This window comes from Hippopotamus amphibius, chromosome 4 (genome assembly GCF_030028045.1).
Source record: "Hippopotamus amphibius kiboko isolate mHipAmp2 chromosome 4, mHipAmp2.hap2, whole genome shotgun sequence".
Lineage (NCBI taxonomy): Eukaryota > Metazoa > Chordata > Mammalia > Artiodactyla > Hippopotamidae > Hippopotamus > Hippopotamus amphibius.
This window is the reverse complement of record NC_080189.1, coordinates 50,092,630-50,110,436: the sequence shown is the minus strand read 5'-3', so window position 1 is coordinate 50,110,436 and position 17,807 is coordinate 50,092,630. Positions and strand designations below refer to the sequence as shown.

The window sequence follows — 17,807 nt, the reverse complement described above, 5'->3', positions numbered from 1 at the left end:
CCCTCCCCAGTGAAAAGCAGGAAGTTTTGCTTGAGGCAGGCACATTTCAAATGTGTTAGCCTTTCAGGTTTCTGTGTTCTGTTCTCCACATAGAGAAAGTCCCTCCCAGTCTGATTCCCCAAGAGGGAAAACTGGCAGACATTTGACTGGATTCCCTAGGTAGCAAAGGCACATTTTTTCTAAACATTTCCTTTTGAAAGGTTATTTTCCTGTGACCTGTGACCCATGCCCGATCATGGTTAAGAGGCAGCCAGGAAAAGTCACTCCTGCCCCGATTTCAGCACCTGGGGAACCTCATCCTGGAGAAGGGAAAAGGCAAGGAGGCCCTCCTGGAGGTGGCTTCCTTGGGAGTGCCAGGCTTCCAGCCAGCGGGAGAGAAGGGTCTCCTGTGGGGGAGGAGGCGGGACTTTAGGGGGTCCGGGCTGGCATTGCGGACCATCGGCTCTCCCAGCCGCAGCTCGTTGGTACGTTCTCCCCTTTGCCTCATTCCTGTCCCTTTGTTGGCCTCCTCGGCCCCGGTCTGCACGACCCCCTCGGCCGCAGGGCTAGCGCCACAAAAGCAACCCAGTCTGCAACCACTCTCCTTCCTCTGCTAGTTCTAGGCCTCTGAGCTCCTCTCCCTCTACCTCTCTTCCTCCCTCCGGGCCTCTTTTCCCGGCCATCGTGGGTGGAGTGTTTTTCTTGGGATCACAAGCTCGCGCTCGCACACAGGGCCGCTGCACACGGGCCGCGACCGACCCGCCTCCGCGCACTGCTCCCGGCAGGCCGGGCTCTAGCGGCCGAGCCGACTCCGCCCCGGCTGGTCGCCCAGAGCGCCGCTCTCCTGGCGCGGCTCACAAAGGCAGCCTCCGCTGGCCTGCAGCCCGCAGGCTTCCGTAGCGCTGTTCCTTCCCCACCCCCACGAAATCCTAGGGCTTATTCCGCCGGGTAGGAGACCCTAGGTCCTAGGGGCAAGTAGGCCAGAGCCCCACGACTCGAGCTAAAGTCTCTTTAAAAGCCCGGGGAGAGTGGGTGAAAGGCGAGCTCGGTCACTATTTAAATGATCGCTTGCAAGCGGCTTGTTGAGCTGAAAGCGCCTCTTTCAGGGCTCTTCTAATAGAAGGAGAAGGAGCGAGGAGGAGACGAAACGCCGCCGAGGCCCGGAGCTGTTCATGGCATCCGCGGCTCAGCCAAGCTGTTGTTTTAAAAGAGCAATAAAAATGAATTATGACTAAACGCCCTCTAACTTAATGCTTTCGGACGGGGATCCCCGGCAAATACGTAAGAGGATTTTTATTTGTGCATGTGTTCCTGCAATTGATCTCTTTGATGACATTCTCATTCATAGAAAGCGTTTGATTTATGAGCGTAGGATGAATCTCAAACAGCAGCGGCTAAGCCCTGGCCGCGGCCCTGCCGCCTGCTCCGCTCCGCTCTGCGCCTGGGGCTGGAGACCTGCCCGGGCCCTCAGTCGCCCCGCCGCTGCCAGGATTTAGGGGGCAAAAGGGTGGGGGAAGGTAGGCAGCAAACCCGTGGAGAAAGATCGCGCTTTCCTCATAACTTCCAAGCCTTTGCTATGAAGAGCCGGGTTCTTAAATCAGCTCGCCCCCACACATGTTGCTTACACTCTGCGTTTTCTCACGGTAAGTAGCCATCAGAACAGAGCTCAGTAAGAGAAAAACGTGGGGCGACATAAGAAGGGAGAAAAAAACAAAACAACCCAGTAACATCCCTAGATCTCATTTTATTGATATTTCATTTAAAGTGCTTTTTCTCTTTCTCTCTCTAGAAACTGGGTTAATTTATAACCTGGGGTGTAGAAACACTCCACTTTAAATCTCATCTTGCTAACCTGACTTCAAAGCTTTAATGATCCATTATTTGCCATGTAAACAGATTTAAGAATGAAATATTGATTTTTCTGACGCTGAAAAAAAAAAAAAAAGAAGAAGAGAATCCTAGAATGACTGACCAGAGGCTTGGAAAGAACTCTTTCTGAAGTGCATTTTCCAGCTAGTAACCATTGTTTTGTTTTATTTTTGTTTTTCCGTTTTTAGGTCTGTTTTGCCTGGATCCATCAACAGCTGGGAGACTAATCAACCACACTGAAAATGTTTGGGGGTTTGTGGGGGAGGGGTTGGAATGTAGATGTTTAAAACAAATGTGTACAAATAAATGAATTGTTGATAACTTAGTTATTGACCTGGAGACTGCTAGCTTGTTAAAGAAACTCCATGTTCCTCCTTCCTGGAGTTGGAGATTTCTGTAGGCACTTTTACTTCTCCACTTTCAAAAGCTTGGGCTTGGCTCAACTCTGAGGCTGCCCAATTCTGTTTCTACTACCAATTTAAATCTATGGCTTGAACCCCTATATTGAAAAACCTAATCCATTCCCTTAAAAAACAAAAATCAAAAAACCACACTTCTCAGAAGCCCTAACCATTTTCTGGCTTTCTTTTTTTGTTGCTGTCTATTGAAGACTTTGAACATGCCCATTTAATAAATATATTAAAATTGAAAAAGAAAATGGATTGTGACCAGAATTTTATTTACCAAGTTAGGCTAAAAGAGGAAAAAGAAACCGTTATGAGCCTTGAGAAAGAGAAGGAGGAAAAAAATAAGAAAGCTACTTATAGCAAAGGAGAATTTATTCTACCAAAAATACGCATGACAATGCATCCTAATGTAATACAAAAATAAAAAGAAAGTGAAGATACAATTATATGATCACTTTCTTGCAGGCCTCATATATTGCTTTCAGGAAATCACATAAAGGGTTGTTGGATTAGATTTAAAACAACTAAAACTCCAAAATAACCTGGAAAAGATGGCTCTGAAACTGGATTAGGGGAATCACTAAACAGAAAAATCTTCAACATTTAAAGGAGGGAGAGAGTAAGTCAAGAAGAAAATAAAATAAAAATTAACTCTCAGAATAAAGGAAGGCAAAACCACCTGGTCAAAGGGGTTTTTGTTTTGTGATGCTTTGTTTTGCTTTAATGTTTTTAGTAATTCAGATGCTGCAAGTCGATTGTGGTGAGTGTGTCTGTAAAAAAGTCAAAGCTGTCAGCTGAAATATCTACAGGACTGTCGAGGGAACCCGGCAAACTGGGCGAGACTGCATCTGAAAGCTGCAGGCAGGAATCTGTGGAAAAAACGTTAAAGTCCTGCAAAGAGGGGACCTCGAGGGCCTCGGGACTGTCATTGTTTAGGCCAGAGCCACAGTTCTGGCCCATTGTTGACAAGCAGTTAGGAACAGTAGGTGACTGGTGCTGAAAATGTTTCAGATTTTTCTCATTGCTGGTTAAAGGCGAAACTGGGAAACTTTGGGAGTCGCCATTGTGTCCATTGGGAGCCTGCTGCTGAGAGAGGGCATTTTGCTGAAAAGTGTAACCTTCCCTCTCCAGAAGGGCCCCGGAAACGCTGAGGGCTTGCTCAAAGAGCGACTTCTCTTCCTCATCCTCCTCCGCTTTCTCAGAGTCTTCGAGGCTTTTAAATTTTCCTTCGCTGTTTTGGTTCTCCTTGCACTGGGTCTGCCTCTTGTGCTTCATCCTCCGGTTCTGAAACCACACTTTCACTTGTCTCTCAGTCAAATCCAGCAGCGCTGCTATTTCCACCCTTCGGGGTCTGCAAAGGTACTTGTTGAAATGAAATTCTTTTTCCAGCTCTAAAAGCTGCGTGTTGGTGTAAGCAGTTCTCAGGCGCCGGGAGCCCCCGCCGCTGCCATCGGCGATTTCCAGGGATTCTGCAGAAAGGGAAACCAACAAGAGACACACGCACAGTTGGAGGTGGAGGGGTCCAAGCGGGGTTATTCCACTGGAGAATAAATATAGCAGAAAAGATCAACTGCAACAAAATGGCCGCCCCTGGATGCAGTAAAGCTATTGTGCTGCCTTTCCTGGGAGCCCAGCCCGGGGAGACCCCATCTCTTCCACCTCAATCAAATTCCTGCCTGTAGCTCCCCCCAACCTCTCCATCCGGGAGCAAACTTTATATTAGCCACACCACAATTTATAATTAATGCATCAGCTGCTTAGCTGAGCAAGAGCGATCTATCACTCTTCATTACTGTCAAAAAGCCAAACTCTAGGACAACTAGACAAGAGGAGGTCAGTTCCAACTCAAATAAATCATCCCACATTACACAAGTTAGGGAAAGTTCCCCCACCCCCTTCTTAAAATATATATGTATGTCTCATTGTGGAGCGCAGGATCCCTCTTCTCAACATCAAACCCACTCCTGAGCCCACAGGGGAAGGGAAAGCAGCCAAGCATCTCCCCCTCTCCCCCTTCTCTCTCAGCCCAAGCTCCCCTCCCCCCATAACCGCTCTCGGGGCAGCCCACAAGGGGAAGAGGGTCCCAGGACCTGGGGCCAAGTCTTTGGACTGACCTTTGTGGCTGAGGCAGGCAGGGCCGGTGGCGGCGGCGGCCGAAGCGGGCGGCAGTGCGGTTTTCTTGGCCGCCTTCTTCTCCTTCATCCAGGGGTACTCGGGCGGCTGCAGGGCGCCGGCGGGCACTGGGCTGCCGCGGCTGCCCGCGGGGCTCGGCTTGGGGCGGCCGCCAGCGCCGTGGCGAGGGTGACTGCCCGGGTTCAGGCTGGGAATGGTCTGCTCAAAAGGAGGAGGAATCAGTGTCGAGTGTGAAAGCGTCGAGGTCTTGATTGATGAACTTTGAAATGTATCAGCGACAGGGGGAAAAGATGTCAGGCACTCAGCGAGCGACGGCTGGCTATTGATAAAACCAATCTCTCGCTCAAATTCGTAATTCATGGCCTTCTCCTTGGAGCCCCCTCGGAGAAAAAGTTCCCTCTTCTGGAGGGGCTTTGGGGGGGCAAGGCCCAGGAAAAAGGCGAGCGCGGAGGAAAAAAAAAATCTATCATAGAAGATCGCTGCTGGGGTGTTTTTTTTCTAATTCACTGATTACAGCCGTATGGGGACCGCGCTACTATTAAACTATTGAATTCATGGAGACAAGGTTGAAATTGGACCGAATTGGCTGTCACATGATTGCTTCTGCCCAATGACAATTTGGGCTTTAATCAAAAGAAGCCACTGTCTGTTTGATTGATCCAAAAAAGTCGGGAAGGAACGCCTCATTGGGGGCCAGCGAGGCTTTATTTACACTTTTTTTAGGGCAAAAATACATATATGTGGGTGTGGGTTGGGGACGCCTGGGAGTGCGTGGGGACCAGGGTGCCTGCCTGCCTCCTGATCAGCACGGATGTGAGGTGTGCGCCTGGGAGTGTGTGTGAGTGTGTGAGTGCGTGCGAGTGGTGAGCCCTGCTGCCGGTCCCGCCGGCGGCTGCCCTCTGCCTCCCCCGCACACTCCGCGCATTGTTGGGGACTGTCGGGAAGACGCCTCGCACCTCACAAATCATTTAAGCACCTCAGTCTGACGCCTGCAGTCATTAACAAAGTAATCCATTAATCTTCAAAGTTTTGACACCCGAGGGCCCCGCATCCCAGCCACATAAGTTCTGCTAAGGCAGGAGGAAGAAGCAGAAGGAGAGGGGAAATGAGACAGGGGGCGGGGGGGGGGAGAAAACGAGAGGATTATTTTGGGGGGTTCCCCCCTTTTATTTCCCCTTTCTTCCTCCATCTTCTCTAAAACCAGTTCCTGGATCTCAGAACTGATCTGTCTCTGTTTTCCTTCCCATCTTTCTTTCCCTCTTTTCCTCTTTTATTGCCCTCTTTTCCCCTCTCCTCCTCCTCTCTCTCCTCTGTCCACCTCTCCTCCCCCCACTTCCCTCAGGCTGTCGCCCCCCTCCCAAAGCCCAGCTCTGAGTCCGCGCCCCCGGACCCCGGACCCCAGCCCCGGCCCATTGTTAGCCGGCTTTTCCACGACAGCTCTGCATCTGGCTCCAGCGGGAAGCGGAAAACGGGAGGCGGCTCTCCAGGCTTCCCGACCCTCCTGCGCCATCAACTTTTCAGGAGTGGCTCGAGAAAGACAGATGCACGTGCCAAGCGAGCCAACAACCCCACATCCATGTGTCCAAATCCCTGTAGCCAGGGCGGCGGCCAGCCAAAGAAATGCCGCCCCGAGCAGGCGTGTGCGGCTCCTGGCATTCTGGGTTTCATACCCGCAGGGCTCGGGTGCGGTAAGTATTTCTGATTTCCAGGAAGTCTGCTGGAAGTTAGCAGCACGGAGGGAGAAGGCGCTTGCTTGTTCTTTATTTCTCTTTCTTTTCCTCCCCTTCTTCTCATCATCCTTGTCGGTCTGATGGGGGCTTCTTGGTGCAGATGCAGTGAGTGCTCCTTGGCAGCCCGAACTGTCTCCTGCACTATCCCGCTTCTTGGCCACCAGGGATGTTTGCACTCGGGTTCTGTTGTGGGAAACAGCACCGTGGGTGAGAGAGGGCGACCCAAGGAGGAATTTTAAAGGTTCTGATTCTCTGTTCACTTTCTTTTTTCCAACTCGGAGACTTGAGACTGAGCGCATCTTGGACTGTGCTGGAGGGTTCAAAAGATAACACCTTTAGATACCAAACAGTAACTTTGAAAAAATCCACCAAGCCAGAAAAAGGGAAGGAGGCTGAGGAAGAAACCTGAAGGTATTTCTTTTCCCCCAAACCCTGAGGATGACGATTCGCTTTTGCTTCCTTTGAAATGGACCAAGTGATCAGACTCCCCCGGCCGGCAGGCATCGGTGGCAGGAAAATAAATCATTCTGATGGCCAGGGAGAGAGAGATTGTCGGGGGAGAAAAATCTACATAGAAGACAAGAAAGGCTGACCAAGCCACAAGGATAGGACTCCATCTCTGAGGCTGGCATCAAAGGGGACTTGGGTTGGAAATTAAATATAAAGTGTCCTCCGTCATTGACTAGCCCAGAGCATTGCCTTACAGATAGATATGCTATTTTGGAAAATGTGAGGTTTTTTCAGTTTTCTTGCTTTTATTCCAAACAAAGCTCTGAAGGAAGTCTGGGTGCGATCAATCTTGCTCACCAAAAGCCTTGACAGCTTCTGGCCCTTAAGAACACATTTCAGCTTCGAGCTCTTTCCAAGATCAAATGTGGCCGAGCAAAGAGGAGAGCAGGAAACGCAAGTAAACAAGGAAAACTAGTCTTTTTAAAGATTATTTTTGGCAGCAGAGTTATAAGGCTGCTTTTAGGAAAGGTGTGTTGTGGACTCTGAGATGGTGGCTTTTGGCATTTGCTTTTACCAGAAAATATAGAGGGGTTAAGGGGAGGGGGAGCATGGAGAGGAAGCAGCGCTGCCCCCATACGCTGAGGCTTTGTCAGGGGCTGCGTGGGTGAGAGCTTTCTGCTCGCCTCAGCGGCCTGAATTCAAATACCATCTGGAAGAAAACCCTTTTTTTTTTGGACCATTCAACACTGAAATCGTCCCCAAATCTATTACTTTAACTCAGGAGATATTTTAATAAGGATTTCTTTTTAATATCTAGAAAGCTGGGGTTCAGATCGATATTTTTTCTTTGAAAGTCAAAATGAATGTCTTGACTTGGTGAGGTATGGGAAATCATATTGGAATCTCATTTTTAAAATCTCTGCCCTGAGGGAAGAAAGATGCCTCCAAACCAGTTCTCCCTCAGCTAAAGAATAGATTTTAGAAATGGATTCAAATAGTGGTATCCCTGAAAGATTTTCCTCTCTGGATGGGTAGCTTTCCCTCTCTCTCTCACTCGTCCCCCCACCCCCACCCCCTTCCGTATTCTCCCAGGTAATTTTATACACTTCTCTAAAATTATCACTTAAAAGAAGACTCCCTTGTCCGCTCAGCCTACTGTGTGCAGATCTGAACAACCAAAAGGGTGGAAGCTCCAGTCCTCACAAAGACTGGTTTTCCAGCCTCTGCATTTCTGAGGTGCGCCATATTTCAGCCTGGAGGTTGGGGTGGGGTAGGGAAGCAAATCTACTTCTTCCACAGCCCAAACTCTTTAAAAATAAAAAAAATACATAGCAGGAGCCCCAGCACAGATCTGGGGGAAACACCTCTAGCAGTGAGAGAAGCACCCACATCTCTACAGCTGCCTGGCTTTTCATTTTCCCAGTCTTTTCTTTTTTTAAACTTCAGCAGGTTCCCTAAAAGCAGCTCCTTCAGGCCCAGTAGGTACCCCCAAAATGCCTGCACTGTCTGTTTTTAAAGCTCATCTTCGGGAGCTTCTCAGGGGAAAGATAGAGGCCATGATGATGTATATTTTGGATTGCAAACAAAATGGCGACATTTCCCATCTCTCCCGCTGAAAGATACAATCCAGGGAAATGGATTTATTTCTCACATCAGATGCTCCTGATCCCCAGATACAGGTGGTTCCTCACTTCCAGCTTTGGGGGGGGGGGATGCTGATGGGGATGCAGTTCTGAGATTTGCACCTTCTGATTTTGGTTTCTTCTCCAAGCAATTCTTTAATCTGAAGATGAAAAATATTTCCTCTCCTGTGCCTGCCTTTGCCTCTGCCAGCCAGTCAGTAGGCAGCCCTATCTTAAATCCAGCAGTAGAAATGTAATGTTTAGCTCCTGTAGCATCAAATAAAAGAAGTACTTGTAAAACTGCATTTTTATTAGAAAGATACCAATCTCCTCTCTCTCTCCCCTCCCCCTGGGGCCATAAAAGGAAAGTGGGGAGGGAAGGAGAGGAAACAAATTCAGAGAATGCCAAAGCCTATATTCCAGGAAGAAGCCAATGCTGGGACTGAAGCAGTCCATGGTAGGACTCGGGGAGGCTCCTTGGAGTTCAACCCTTCTTTTTCTGGAGATGGGTGAGCGTCAGTCTCTTCCGAGCGGCCCCGCTCCCAGTGGTGATTTTAGGAGTGATTCTTTCCTCCTGACGCGGTAAGGGACAGCAAAGCATCCGCGGAGCGTCCCGTTGCTCCTAGAAAGTGCTCAGCATCCTCCGCGCAGCCGATTCCCCGGGTTAAGGAGTTGGCTGGTCCGCTTTGACCGGAGGACGATCTTGGAGCAGAAGACAGCCCTACCTTATTCCCCGGCGGGGCTGCCTGAGCACCTGTGCGCCCCGCGCCGCGCCTCAGACGGGCTGGCTGCCTTTGTTCCTCCCGCACTCAGCACTCCGTTGCCCCTGCGCCCGCGGCCGGCCTCGGTGGCAGCTGGGAACCAGGCAGCCCAGCGGGCAGGCAGCTTCAGCGTTTCCAGAGCTGCAGCCGCCAGAAGCTCCGCTGCCTTCCCGAGAATTCGCCGCGCCCCCGGCAGAGCCGCCTGGCCAGGCCTCACGCCGGAGCTGGGGGGCTGCCGCGGCCTGCTCCGCCAGTTCGCCTCTGCCTGGACTCCACGCAGACCCTTATCTTCGGTCAAAGAATCCCTTCTGAACACGGATATTACTCAGAATAGAAACTTTATTTTTTTGTTTTGTTTTGTTTCTCAGAATGTGAGCAGCAAGGAATGTAGAACTCAGAACAAATCTAGCATTTTTCGCGTTTACAGATTTTTTTTTTTTTCAGTTTCGCCGGATGTTACAAACCTAAATCACTGTTTTCAAAAGCTGGATCCTCTCTGGTATTATTGCATCATTACCGTTTTTATAAAGGAATTATATTTCCCTTTCGAATAAAATTTTTTTCTATGTACGCCAATACACCATTGAACAAAAGGCCCAAGAAACCTTCTGAACAATCAGGGTACAGAATTTCTTTAATATAAATACGAACGGATGGGGATAAATAATATTTAAAACTTAGATTATTCAATGCTTGCAAAAAAAATATAAATAAATCTGACTGTTCACCAGCATACACACACGGAAAGACGTACACTTAGTCATCCTTGCACAGGGAGCCCCTGTTTCAAAGCGCCTTTGATTTTTTTCTCGTTTACAAGAAGTGCAATTTTTAAAAAAAACCACTAAAAATTAAAAAAAAAAAGTAATCGCTTCCCCTCGGGAGCCATTATGTACGAACAAATTCACATTGAAGAACTCGGCTAGAAAATTTGTTCATATACCCTGTTTCTGATCAAAGAGTAAAGAAGGTAAAGGGTGCAGGGCCAGCGGCCGAGCGAGGGGTGGGAGGAGATAAATAACGCTACTGATACTGACAGCCATTCCAGCAACCAAGATTGCTACGTCACATAAACTATAAAAACGTGTTACCAAAGGAAGCAAAAGGCGGGGGGGGGGGGGGGGACGGTCGCGGGAGGAGGGGAGAATGGGGGGCGGAGGAGAGAGAAAAGGGAGGGGTAGGAAGAACCTTAAAACAAAAAAAGCAAAGAAGGGGGTGGGCGGGTGCGGACTCTCCTGGCGCGCAGCCCCGAGCCCACCATCACAGATGGGTGAGCTTGGGGGCTTCCTGAATTCTTCCCTGAGAAGGATGGTGGGCGGTAAGGTCCGTGTAGGTGGGGTGCGGCTCCCCTGGCGCAGGCCCGTGATGGTGGCCGCTGCCCAGCGGCCCAGCACCCCCGTAGTCCATGGCAGCCGAGGCAGCGTGGGGGAGGTGAGTTAGGCCAAAGAGGGGCGGGCCAGAGTTGTTCATGGGCTCCACATAGCTGCCCCCCACGAAGACGGGGCTTCCCTGTAAGTGTGGGGTCCCATAGCTGCCGTTACCCTGCAGGCCGTGTGCGTGCGGATCATAGTCGGGTGTGCCTCCCGCGCCCGCCCCCGCCGCGGTGTAGCGCTTCTGTGGGGGCGGCGGGGGCGCGCAGCTGGGCAGGGGTGCGGGGTAGGAGGCGGGGGGCAGCCCGTAGGCGCCCTGCGGGGGCTTGGAAAAAGGCGGAGGCGACTGGGGCTCGTACGGCACGCTGTTAACCAGCGAATGCATAGAGTTCAGATAGCCGCCAGCGCCCGGTGGCACGGGACTGCGACTTGGGGACTGGCCCCCTGATGATGTCAGCATGCCCTTGCCCTTCTGATCCTTCTTGTACTTCATGCGGCGATTCTGGAACCAGATCTTGATCTGGCGCTCGGTGAGGTTCAGCAGGTTGGCCATCTCCACCCGGCGCGGCCGGCACAGGTAGCGGTTGAAGTGAAACTCCTTCTCTAGTTCCACCAGCTGCGCGCTAGTGTAGGCCGTGCGCGCCCTCTTGGATGACGCCTGCCCAGGGGGGCTCTTGTCACCTGCGCAGCTCTCCCCTGCGAGATCAGAGGAGAGGAAGAGTGGCATCAGGGGCTGCCCGCAGCCCCGCCCAGCCCCTGACCCAGCCAGGCCCCTCCTTCCTCCAGGCCCCCAAGATTCCTCCATCTGTGAGGGCCCAGAAAGGGGAAGGAGGAACGAGGTATTGTCCTCTGTCCCGGTGCATTAACAGTGACGGTAGCCCCTCATTGAGTAAAACTGCAAATCAGAGGCCTCTCCAAGTGGGGAAGGAACAGAAAAGCAGAACCTCCTATTTGCCTTCCTTGTCTGTATTTCCCTTCTGGAGCTATTCACTTTCTGACTCATTTACTGATCCTTCAGCCCTATCAGCCTACAAATTCTGTGTGGGCAGGTCTCACCATGTTCATTCCCTTCATGGTAACTGGAATGTGGGGCACCCAATATACACTCAGTAAGCCTTTCCCTCCATCACTATCAACTGGCCACGTATTTAATCTGCCCCGTACAGAGGCATGGAGTGGAAGCTCCAATCTGGAAGGCCTTCTCTGCCCAAAGGAAGAGATCCCACTGAAAAGAGATCCCACTTCTGGTGGGTAGGCCCAGGCCCCTGATGCTGGGTGCTGTTAATTAGGGTTCTCCATGTCATCAAGCAGCCTGCTCCAGCTTTGCCCACTAATCTCAACCCTCCTTTCCTTCCGGGCCCCTCAAATCCTGGCTCTGGATGGCCCCAGATGCTCAGGCTCAGAATAGGGAACCAGCAACTGGACAAGGCAGTGGCAAAGGAAACCAAGATGCTGGGAAGCTGAAGACTCAGTGCTTGTCCTCTACTGGAATCTGGTTCCAGGAGGCCCATATGGTTCCCATTAGGATGAAAAGTCTGCATCCCCTCCCCCAGGAAATCCCTGGCTGCCTTCATTGTACTAAGTCTGAGTAGGGCCTTCCCAGAGGTAAGGCAGCCACTCCATCTGCTGGAGCAACAATTAAAAATAGGCTCTGATTATAGGCAGAGCATTGATTCTGACATGGAGGCCTGCTTTTATTCTGCCACATTTCATTGTGGGGTGGGTGCCACTGTTTCATTAGAAATGAGGAATGGTGCTAAAAAGAGAGAGTGGTGCTCAGATTTGTTCTGCCCAAAGGTCCTAACTCCACATGGAGGGATTCCGAACTCACTAGGCCCCACTTGCTCTTAGGTCCAGAAAGACTCCCATCAGGTCTCTCCCTGGCGTTTGCCGGGCACACAGAGTCCAATCACGTCCCTACTTGCAAAGACTCTGGAAACCTTTGAGGATTGGGGGGAGGAGGAGCAGCGAATTCTGGAAATATTCCAGTGCTCCCAGACCTTGCTGGCTGTGGCTCGAGGTGGCTTGACGGGCCGGAAGCCAGGTCAGAGGACCCTCTTCCGGAAGGCACCCCTTTACCTGAGCTGGAGCCGCTGGTTTTCTGCTTTGTGTTTTGCCGAGACTCTTTCATCCAGGGGAATATTTGTTTGGCCACGGTGGGCGAGTTGAGTAGGGGGCTCTTGGCTGCGCTGGCAGGGGTGGGGTTGCTGCTGCCATTCTGAGATGGGGAGACTGATGAGGGGGGCGGGGGCGCGGCAGGGGCAGGCGCAGGGGGCTGCGGCGGGGGTTGAGGCTGCGGTGGGACGGGGGGCGCGGCCTGGGGTGGCGGTGGGGCCAGAGGCGGCTCGCCCAGACCCGGGGGCTGGCTGGGCGGACCGCTCAGGGTGCGCAGACACGCCTCGCTCAGCTCGTGCGCCTTCGGGTGGCCCCCAGCATTTGCAGGCGACTGGAGTGAACAGGCGGGTCGGTGGTACTCGCCGTCGGCGCCCAGTGCTGCGGACGCAGGGTACGGCTGCTGACTGGCATTATAACCGAACCCGTTGGCTGCCTGGTAAGGGTAGCCACCGTAGATCGCCGAGCTGTCGTAGTAGGTCGCTTTTTGCATCGCGTTGTTTCAGGATCTTGATCGCACACTCTGACAGGGGCTTGACACCCGTGAGGGCGCACATTGGCACGCCCCCGCGGTCACGTGACGCTCCGCCGCCAATGGCCGCCCCGCGCAGACCTGGGGGGCGAGAATCGCAGCGCCGTGAGGGCTCCGTGCAAATCCATCTTACTCTCAATAGCTAAGTGACATGAAAGCCATAAAAGAAAAAGTGGTCAGCAATATTTAGCAGCACGACTTGGCCCGGGGCGCAGAGAGCTGCGCTATAAAAAGCCGCTGGAATTTACTGGCAGCTACAAATATTTGCTTAACTTGCGTCTGGAGTTGGGGGTTTTCCGGGGAGAGAGGAGGAGAGTGAGAGGTCCGGAAGCCGGGTCTCGGGAGCTGGAGTCCAAAAGGAGAAAGGCCTGATGGGCTAAAAAGGAACAGGGTCTGGATCCCTTCTTTTCCAGGGAAGAAGAAACTTGGGGTGTCCCTTCGTCTCCACTCCTTGGATTCCTCCCCTCTGGAGACCATGGGGAAGGGGCGAGGTGGCAAAGGGGAGCCTGGGTCACCAACTTTTTCTCCAATCCTCTCTTTAGGGCTGATATTTGCCAAAAGAACCATGACGCAGGGTAGCTTCCCGTCCAGGCCCTTCTTGGACCTTCCAGCACCCAAGAGAGGTATGCACAAATTTTTTTCAGGCAGTAGCCCTACTGGACCCTTGTTGATTTCAGACACCGAGCTTGTTAGACGGTTAATCTACCCTTGTATAGGGATATGACCCACCTCCTCCAAAAATGAGCCCCTTGTGGTCAAGGAGGGGAGAGAAAACTTTGGTTGGAACATTCTGGTTGGGAGGAACCAACAACACCCTCTCCAGGAAGTCAGACATATCTTGGACAGTTCTTTACTCAGTCCCTTTCCCTATTTCTCAGACAGGTCCCAGCAGGCCACTCCCACTTCTTCCCCCCTATTACAGAAGGTCCCCAGACCCTCCTGCCTTGGACTTTCTGAGGTCCTGTTATTCAGGGCAACTATCAAATTCTAACTGCTAAAACATGATGGATTAGAGGGGGGGAAAAAAAACCATCAGGAACCTGAAAAACCAGCGTCATCTCCATGACCACAGCTTGAACTCTCCTTCCAACTTAACGATAATAGGTTCTGTCTTAGAGACTGCTATGTAATTTGATGTATGGGGGTCATTTGGCTCCGGACGAGGGATGGAAGCACAAGCCATAAAATCCTGCCAGAGTTCCCTGATCTTTGCATGCTGTTGTTGTTGTTGTTATTTGTTACTTGGCCTATTTACCTGCTCCAGAAACACCAAGTAAAGGACAAATCTGGAATCTAAAAAGCAATTGAAAGCCTTCTCAACCCCTTTTTATTTAGTTTTATTGTTGTTTTCACCTTTGCACAGTCAACCTGGTTCTCAGCTCAGAAAACTTTCATGTGAGTTCACACAGTCACCCCGCACACACAATCAGAATGTTAGTCTCTCTGACCATTTAAGAAAAGTACAATGACAAATTCATGAAGAAAAGGTGTCACACTCCATGCCTTACCTATGTGTATTTGAGTTCTGGTGTTATTCAAGATTTCCAGGAATACCAGACACTTTGTTAACTAGACAAAAATTAATGTAATGAGCATCTACCAGTGGATGATTATAATTTTGTTTTTAATAATGGACTCCTTTGGATTTCATTATGAAACCAACAATCTGACCAAAATCTGAAAAACAGGCACAATTAATTTTCCAGAACCTCAATTAAAAATTACAGCATCCCTTATCCGGAGTTACTGTATGTGATCTTGAGCCCTGGAGTATTGTTTCTCTTTTGTAAATAGATAGGAAGCTACAGATACCATCATCAAAAATAAAGGATAAATTAAAATTTAAAGCAGAAGAGCAATCTAATGTCTGTTTCCTGTTCTTTCACTGAAAATAGTTCCAATTACATTTGGCAGTGTTAATGTATGCCATTATAAATGTTTAAGATACTGGGCTTGTGTAAAATAAAACGTCAGGTTAAGAAAATTACTCCAGACACCTGAACAGCAAGATATTAGATAAAACAAAATTAAGTTGATTTTGGACATGCAATATTTCAAGTGAGTTTAATCCATTATCACAGGCTACACCGGCCTGCGGCTTACTTAAGTCTTCGTCAAGTTATGCATTGTCTTGTAAAATAATAAAAGTACCTTTAAAACTCTAAGAGCGAACAACAACCTCCATGAACTTAAAATGTGAATTCACCCATCAAAGTCCTTCCTATTGTTTGAGGTCAGAGGATAACCACCTTGGGGCCCACATAATCCACCCCCCCACCCCCCCCGCCGTCGCCACCCCAACCCAGCCCCCAAAGTTTGCAACCTAGTAAAGAAGTTGGAGACTTGCCAGCCAGGAAACTTTGCTTTGCACCCCCAAGCAAGGGCTGGGGGTGGGAGGAGATTCCTCTGAAAAGATCCGTTCCTGGACAATAACCCCCAGGTGCAAGAACTGAAAGGGAGTTGAGGAGGCTAAACTGCCTGCAGGAAGCAAGCCCTATTGTCTCTGTGGAAGATCTGCCCACATTTAACCTCCTTCTTCCAGACACTGTTCCCTTTTTCCACTCCCGCCCCTTCCTCGGCCTACCCTCACCCCGACTTTAAGCGGGAACGGCGGGTAAGAGCCCCCGTGTCCCCTAGCCTACCCCTTCCTCTCCTCCCCAACCCCGCAAAGTTGAGGCTGGGCTAGGGAGAGGGAAGAGGTGGGGGCGGGGATGGGAAAGCGGCCTGAACTCGAAGTGTAAGGGTATCAGTCACTGCCGGGAAGGAAGCTCCGGCTTGTGAACTCTTCTTGAACCGAGATTTAAGTCTGCAGCCATAAATCACCGAGACGTAAACTCCACCATTCAGCGCTGAGAGCGGCCGGTTGTGGCCCTGCTTACCTTAACTTCTGACGAGCGCCGTGAGCGCAGGCTCGGGCTCCGGCCCCCGGCCCGGCTCGGCGGCCCGGCCGGGTCCCCTCCGCGCGGGATGGGCACCGACCCTCAGCATCGGCCGAGACGGCGCGCGGGAGGGAGACCCCGAGGCCCGGACGCCGCGGCGCAGAGCGTGGCCGCCTAGCTGCTCCGGCACGGCTCGCCCAGGGCGGACTGGGTCGGCTCGGACCCCCCCTCCCACCCACCCCACCCACCCTCCCCTCCCCCACACCCCCGCCCCCTGCCCTTCCTGAGGGCAGCAGCCGCGGCCCGGAGATAGGCGCTAGCGCGGCGCGGGGCTCTGCCTGGGCTAGTGGCACCGACTTGGGTATGTTTCTTATGAATATTACACGCGGAGCAGCGTCTGGTCGGGGGGTGCGGTGGGGGGTGTTGGGGGCGGGCAGGAGGGGACGCCGAGGCGGCTAGGGGGGGGATGTGGGCCGGCGTGGGGGATGGGGCTCAGGCGAGGGGAGGGATGGGAGCGAGAGGGGGAGCTCAGCGGCGGCGGGAGGAGGGCAGCCTCCCCCCAACCCCCAACGCCCTCCCTCTCCCCGCTCCTAGGCGTCACTGAAGTCCAGGAAAATTATGCTAATGAGGACAAACGGCTCTCACAAAGGGGCTCTCTTGCCGGGCTCTATTTCTTAGGATTCCGTTTGAGAAAGCACCTTACCCTGTACGCTGGACATTTCCAGTTACGGAGAGAAGGGTAAAGAGAACCAGGAGAAGAGAGTTTCCCAGACTTTGGGCAGTTTACCTCACCTGCCACCCCGAATCCAGGAACCTCAAAATGAATTTCTGGGGGCCTGGGATAGGCCCTCCTTTCTTGGGAGACCTCCCCAAGAGCCAACTGGGCTGTCTTTCGTTGTATTTTTTTAAGTAGAAACGCTTGAAATCCTGGCGGCCGGGGAGGAAGCAACCTGGGGGAGATGCAGTTTGTCCAGGCAGTGAAATGGAACGCTATGAGCTCAGGTACACACAAAGGTACTAGAATCCTGAGTCTCCAGCTCTTCTGTGCCCATTTCACAGTACAAACACGCAGCTCACTCTCAGGCGAAGACAGATAAAGCTCTGACCCCAACAGGAACCGACATTTATATTTTCTCCCCTAATTAGCGGTAGATAGGGACGCTAAGCAGAGGAAAGGCCCGATGTGCCTGGTAATATTGCCAAAACTTTCAGGAGAATGGTCTTTCTCCCTCCTAACGCCTCCCTTAACTACCCACATTCAGACGTGAACTCTGCAAGGATATGTGTGTGGCAAGAAGAGAGAAATGGAGCTTTCCTGCAATTCCAAGGTGTCAACGGCCGGCCCTTCTCAAAGGAAAGTGTTAAAAATATAAGTAGTATGTTTAAACTGTCAGGGAGCCAAAGTGTCACCTTAGAGCAAAAACAAAGCCAAGGGAAAAGGGAGAAATCAAAAAGCACTCCGGGCCAGGGTGGCCTCATGCATACCAATGGTTTTTGTCATTTATGGCTGGGCAAGATTTATGACTCGGCGCCCCAAAGCTGTAAACAGAGCACAAAACAGCAAACACTTGCTCCTTATGGCATATTGCTGCAGCGCGACTTGAAAGGGGTAGCCGGCCAGCGTAGGAGGCGAGAGCCGGCCGCAAAAATTCGCTCGGCGGCATTTTCTCTTCAAACCGGCCGGGTCGGATGTGGCATTTGAAGAAAGAAGGCGTGGGTCAATAATCAACCCGCACTTTCTCCTCCAAACTGCTGACGCGACTCACCGCCTTCTCAGCTAAGCCAGCTGCCAAGAAGGCCAGCTCTCCGTGAGAACCTGCCAGGGGAGGGGACGGCCCAGGGCTCCGAGGTGAGGGCTGGGGCGCCCAGGGCGCATACCTTTCCGCCGGCGCCAAGATTGTGCCGGCAAAACACCGGGACTGGACCCGTCGAGCCGCGGGAGCCCAGGGAAAGCCAGGGCGGG

At 51.7% G+C, this 17,807-nt stretch overlaps 2 protein-coding genes across 2 annotated transcripts; both read right to left on the bottom strand.

Annotated features, from left to right (window-relative positions):
* Positions 1-2,953: 2,953 nt before the first annotated feature.
* HOXA2 (homeobox A2) lies at positions 2,954-4,803 on the bottom strand. The gene is made up of 2 exons (XM_057732687.1): positions 4,370-4,803; positions 2,954-3,724 (listed from the first exon to the last, which is right to left on the bottom strand). Exons 1-2 carry the CDS (start codon positions 4,746-4,748, stop codon positions 2,985-2,987), a joined length of 1,119 nt encoding a protein of 372 aa, XP_057588670.1. The 5' UTR covers positions 4,749-4,803; the 3' UTR covers positions 2,954-2,984.
* Positions 4,804-8,012: 3,209 nt separating this feature from the next.
* On the bottom strand, positions 8,013-15,966 carry HOXA3 (homeobox A3). The gene is made up of 3 exons (XM_057732679.1): positions 15,845-15,966; positions 12,401-13,046; positions 8,013-11,017 (listed from the first exon to the last, which is right to left on the bottom strand). Exons 2-3 carry the CDS (start codon positions 12,924-12,926, stop codon positions 10,212-10,214), a joined length of 1,332 nt encoding a protein of 443 aa, XP_057588662.1. The 5' UTR covers positions 12,927-13,046; positions 15,845-15,966; the 3' UTR covers positions 8,013-10,211.
* Positions 15,967-17,807: the final 1,841 nt, after the last annotated feature.

What these genes read in the sequence shown, in the direction of transcription:
- HOXA3 (XM_057732679.1), bottom strand. Translation starts at nt 12,926, where the DNA reads ATGCAAAAAGCGACCTACTACGACAGCTCGGCGATCTACGGTGGCTAC. An exon ending in AACCAGCGGCTCCAGCTCAG is followed by an intron (nt 11,018 to 12,400) that starts GTAAAGGGGTGC and finishes CTGATCTCGCAG; the next exon opens with GGGAGAGCTGCGCAGGTGAC.
- HOXA2 (XM_057732687.1), bottom strand. Translation starts at nt 4,748, where the DNA reads ATGAATTACGAATTTGAGCGAGAGATTGGTTTTATCAATAGCCAGCCG. An exon ending in TGCCTGCCTCAGCCACAAAG is followed by an intron (nt 3,725 to 4,369) that starts GTCAGTCCAAAG and finishes CCCTTTCTGCAG; the next exon opens with AATCCCTGGAAATCGCCGAT.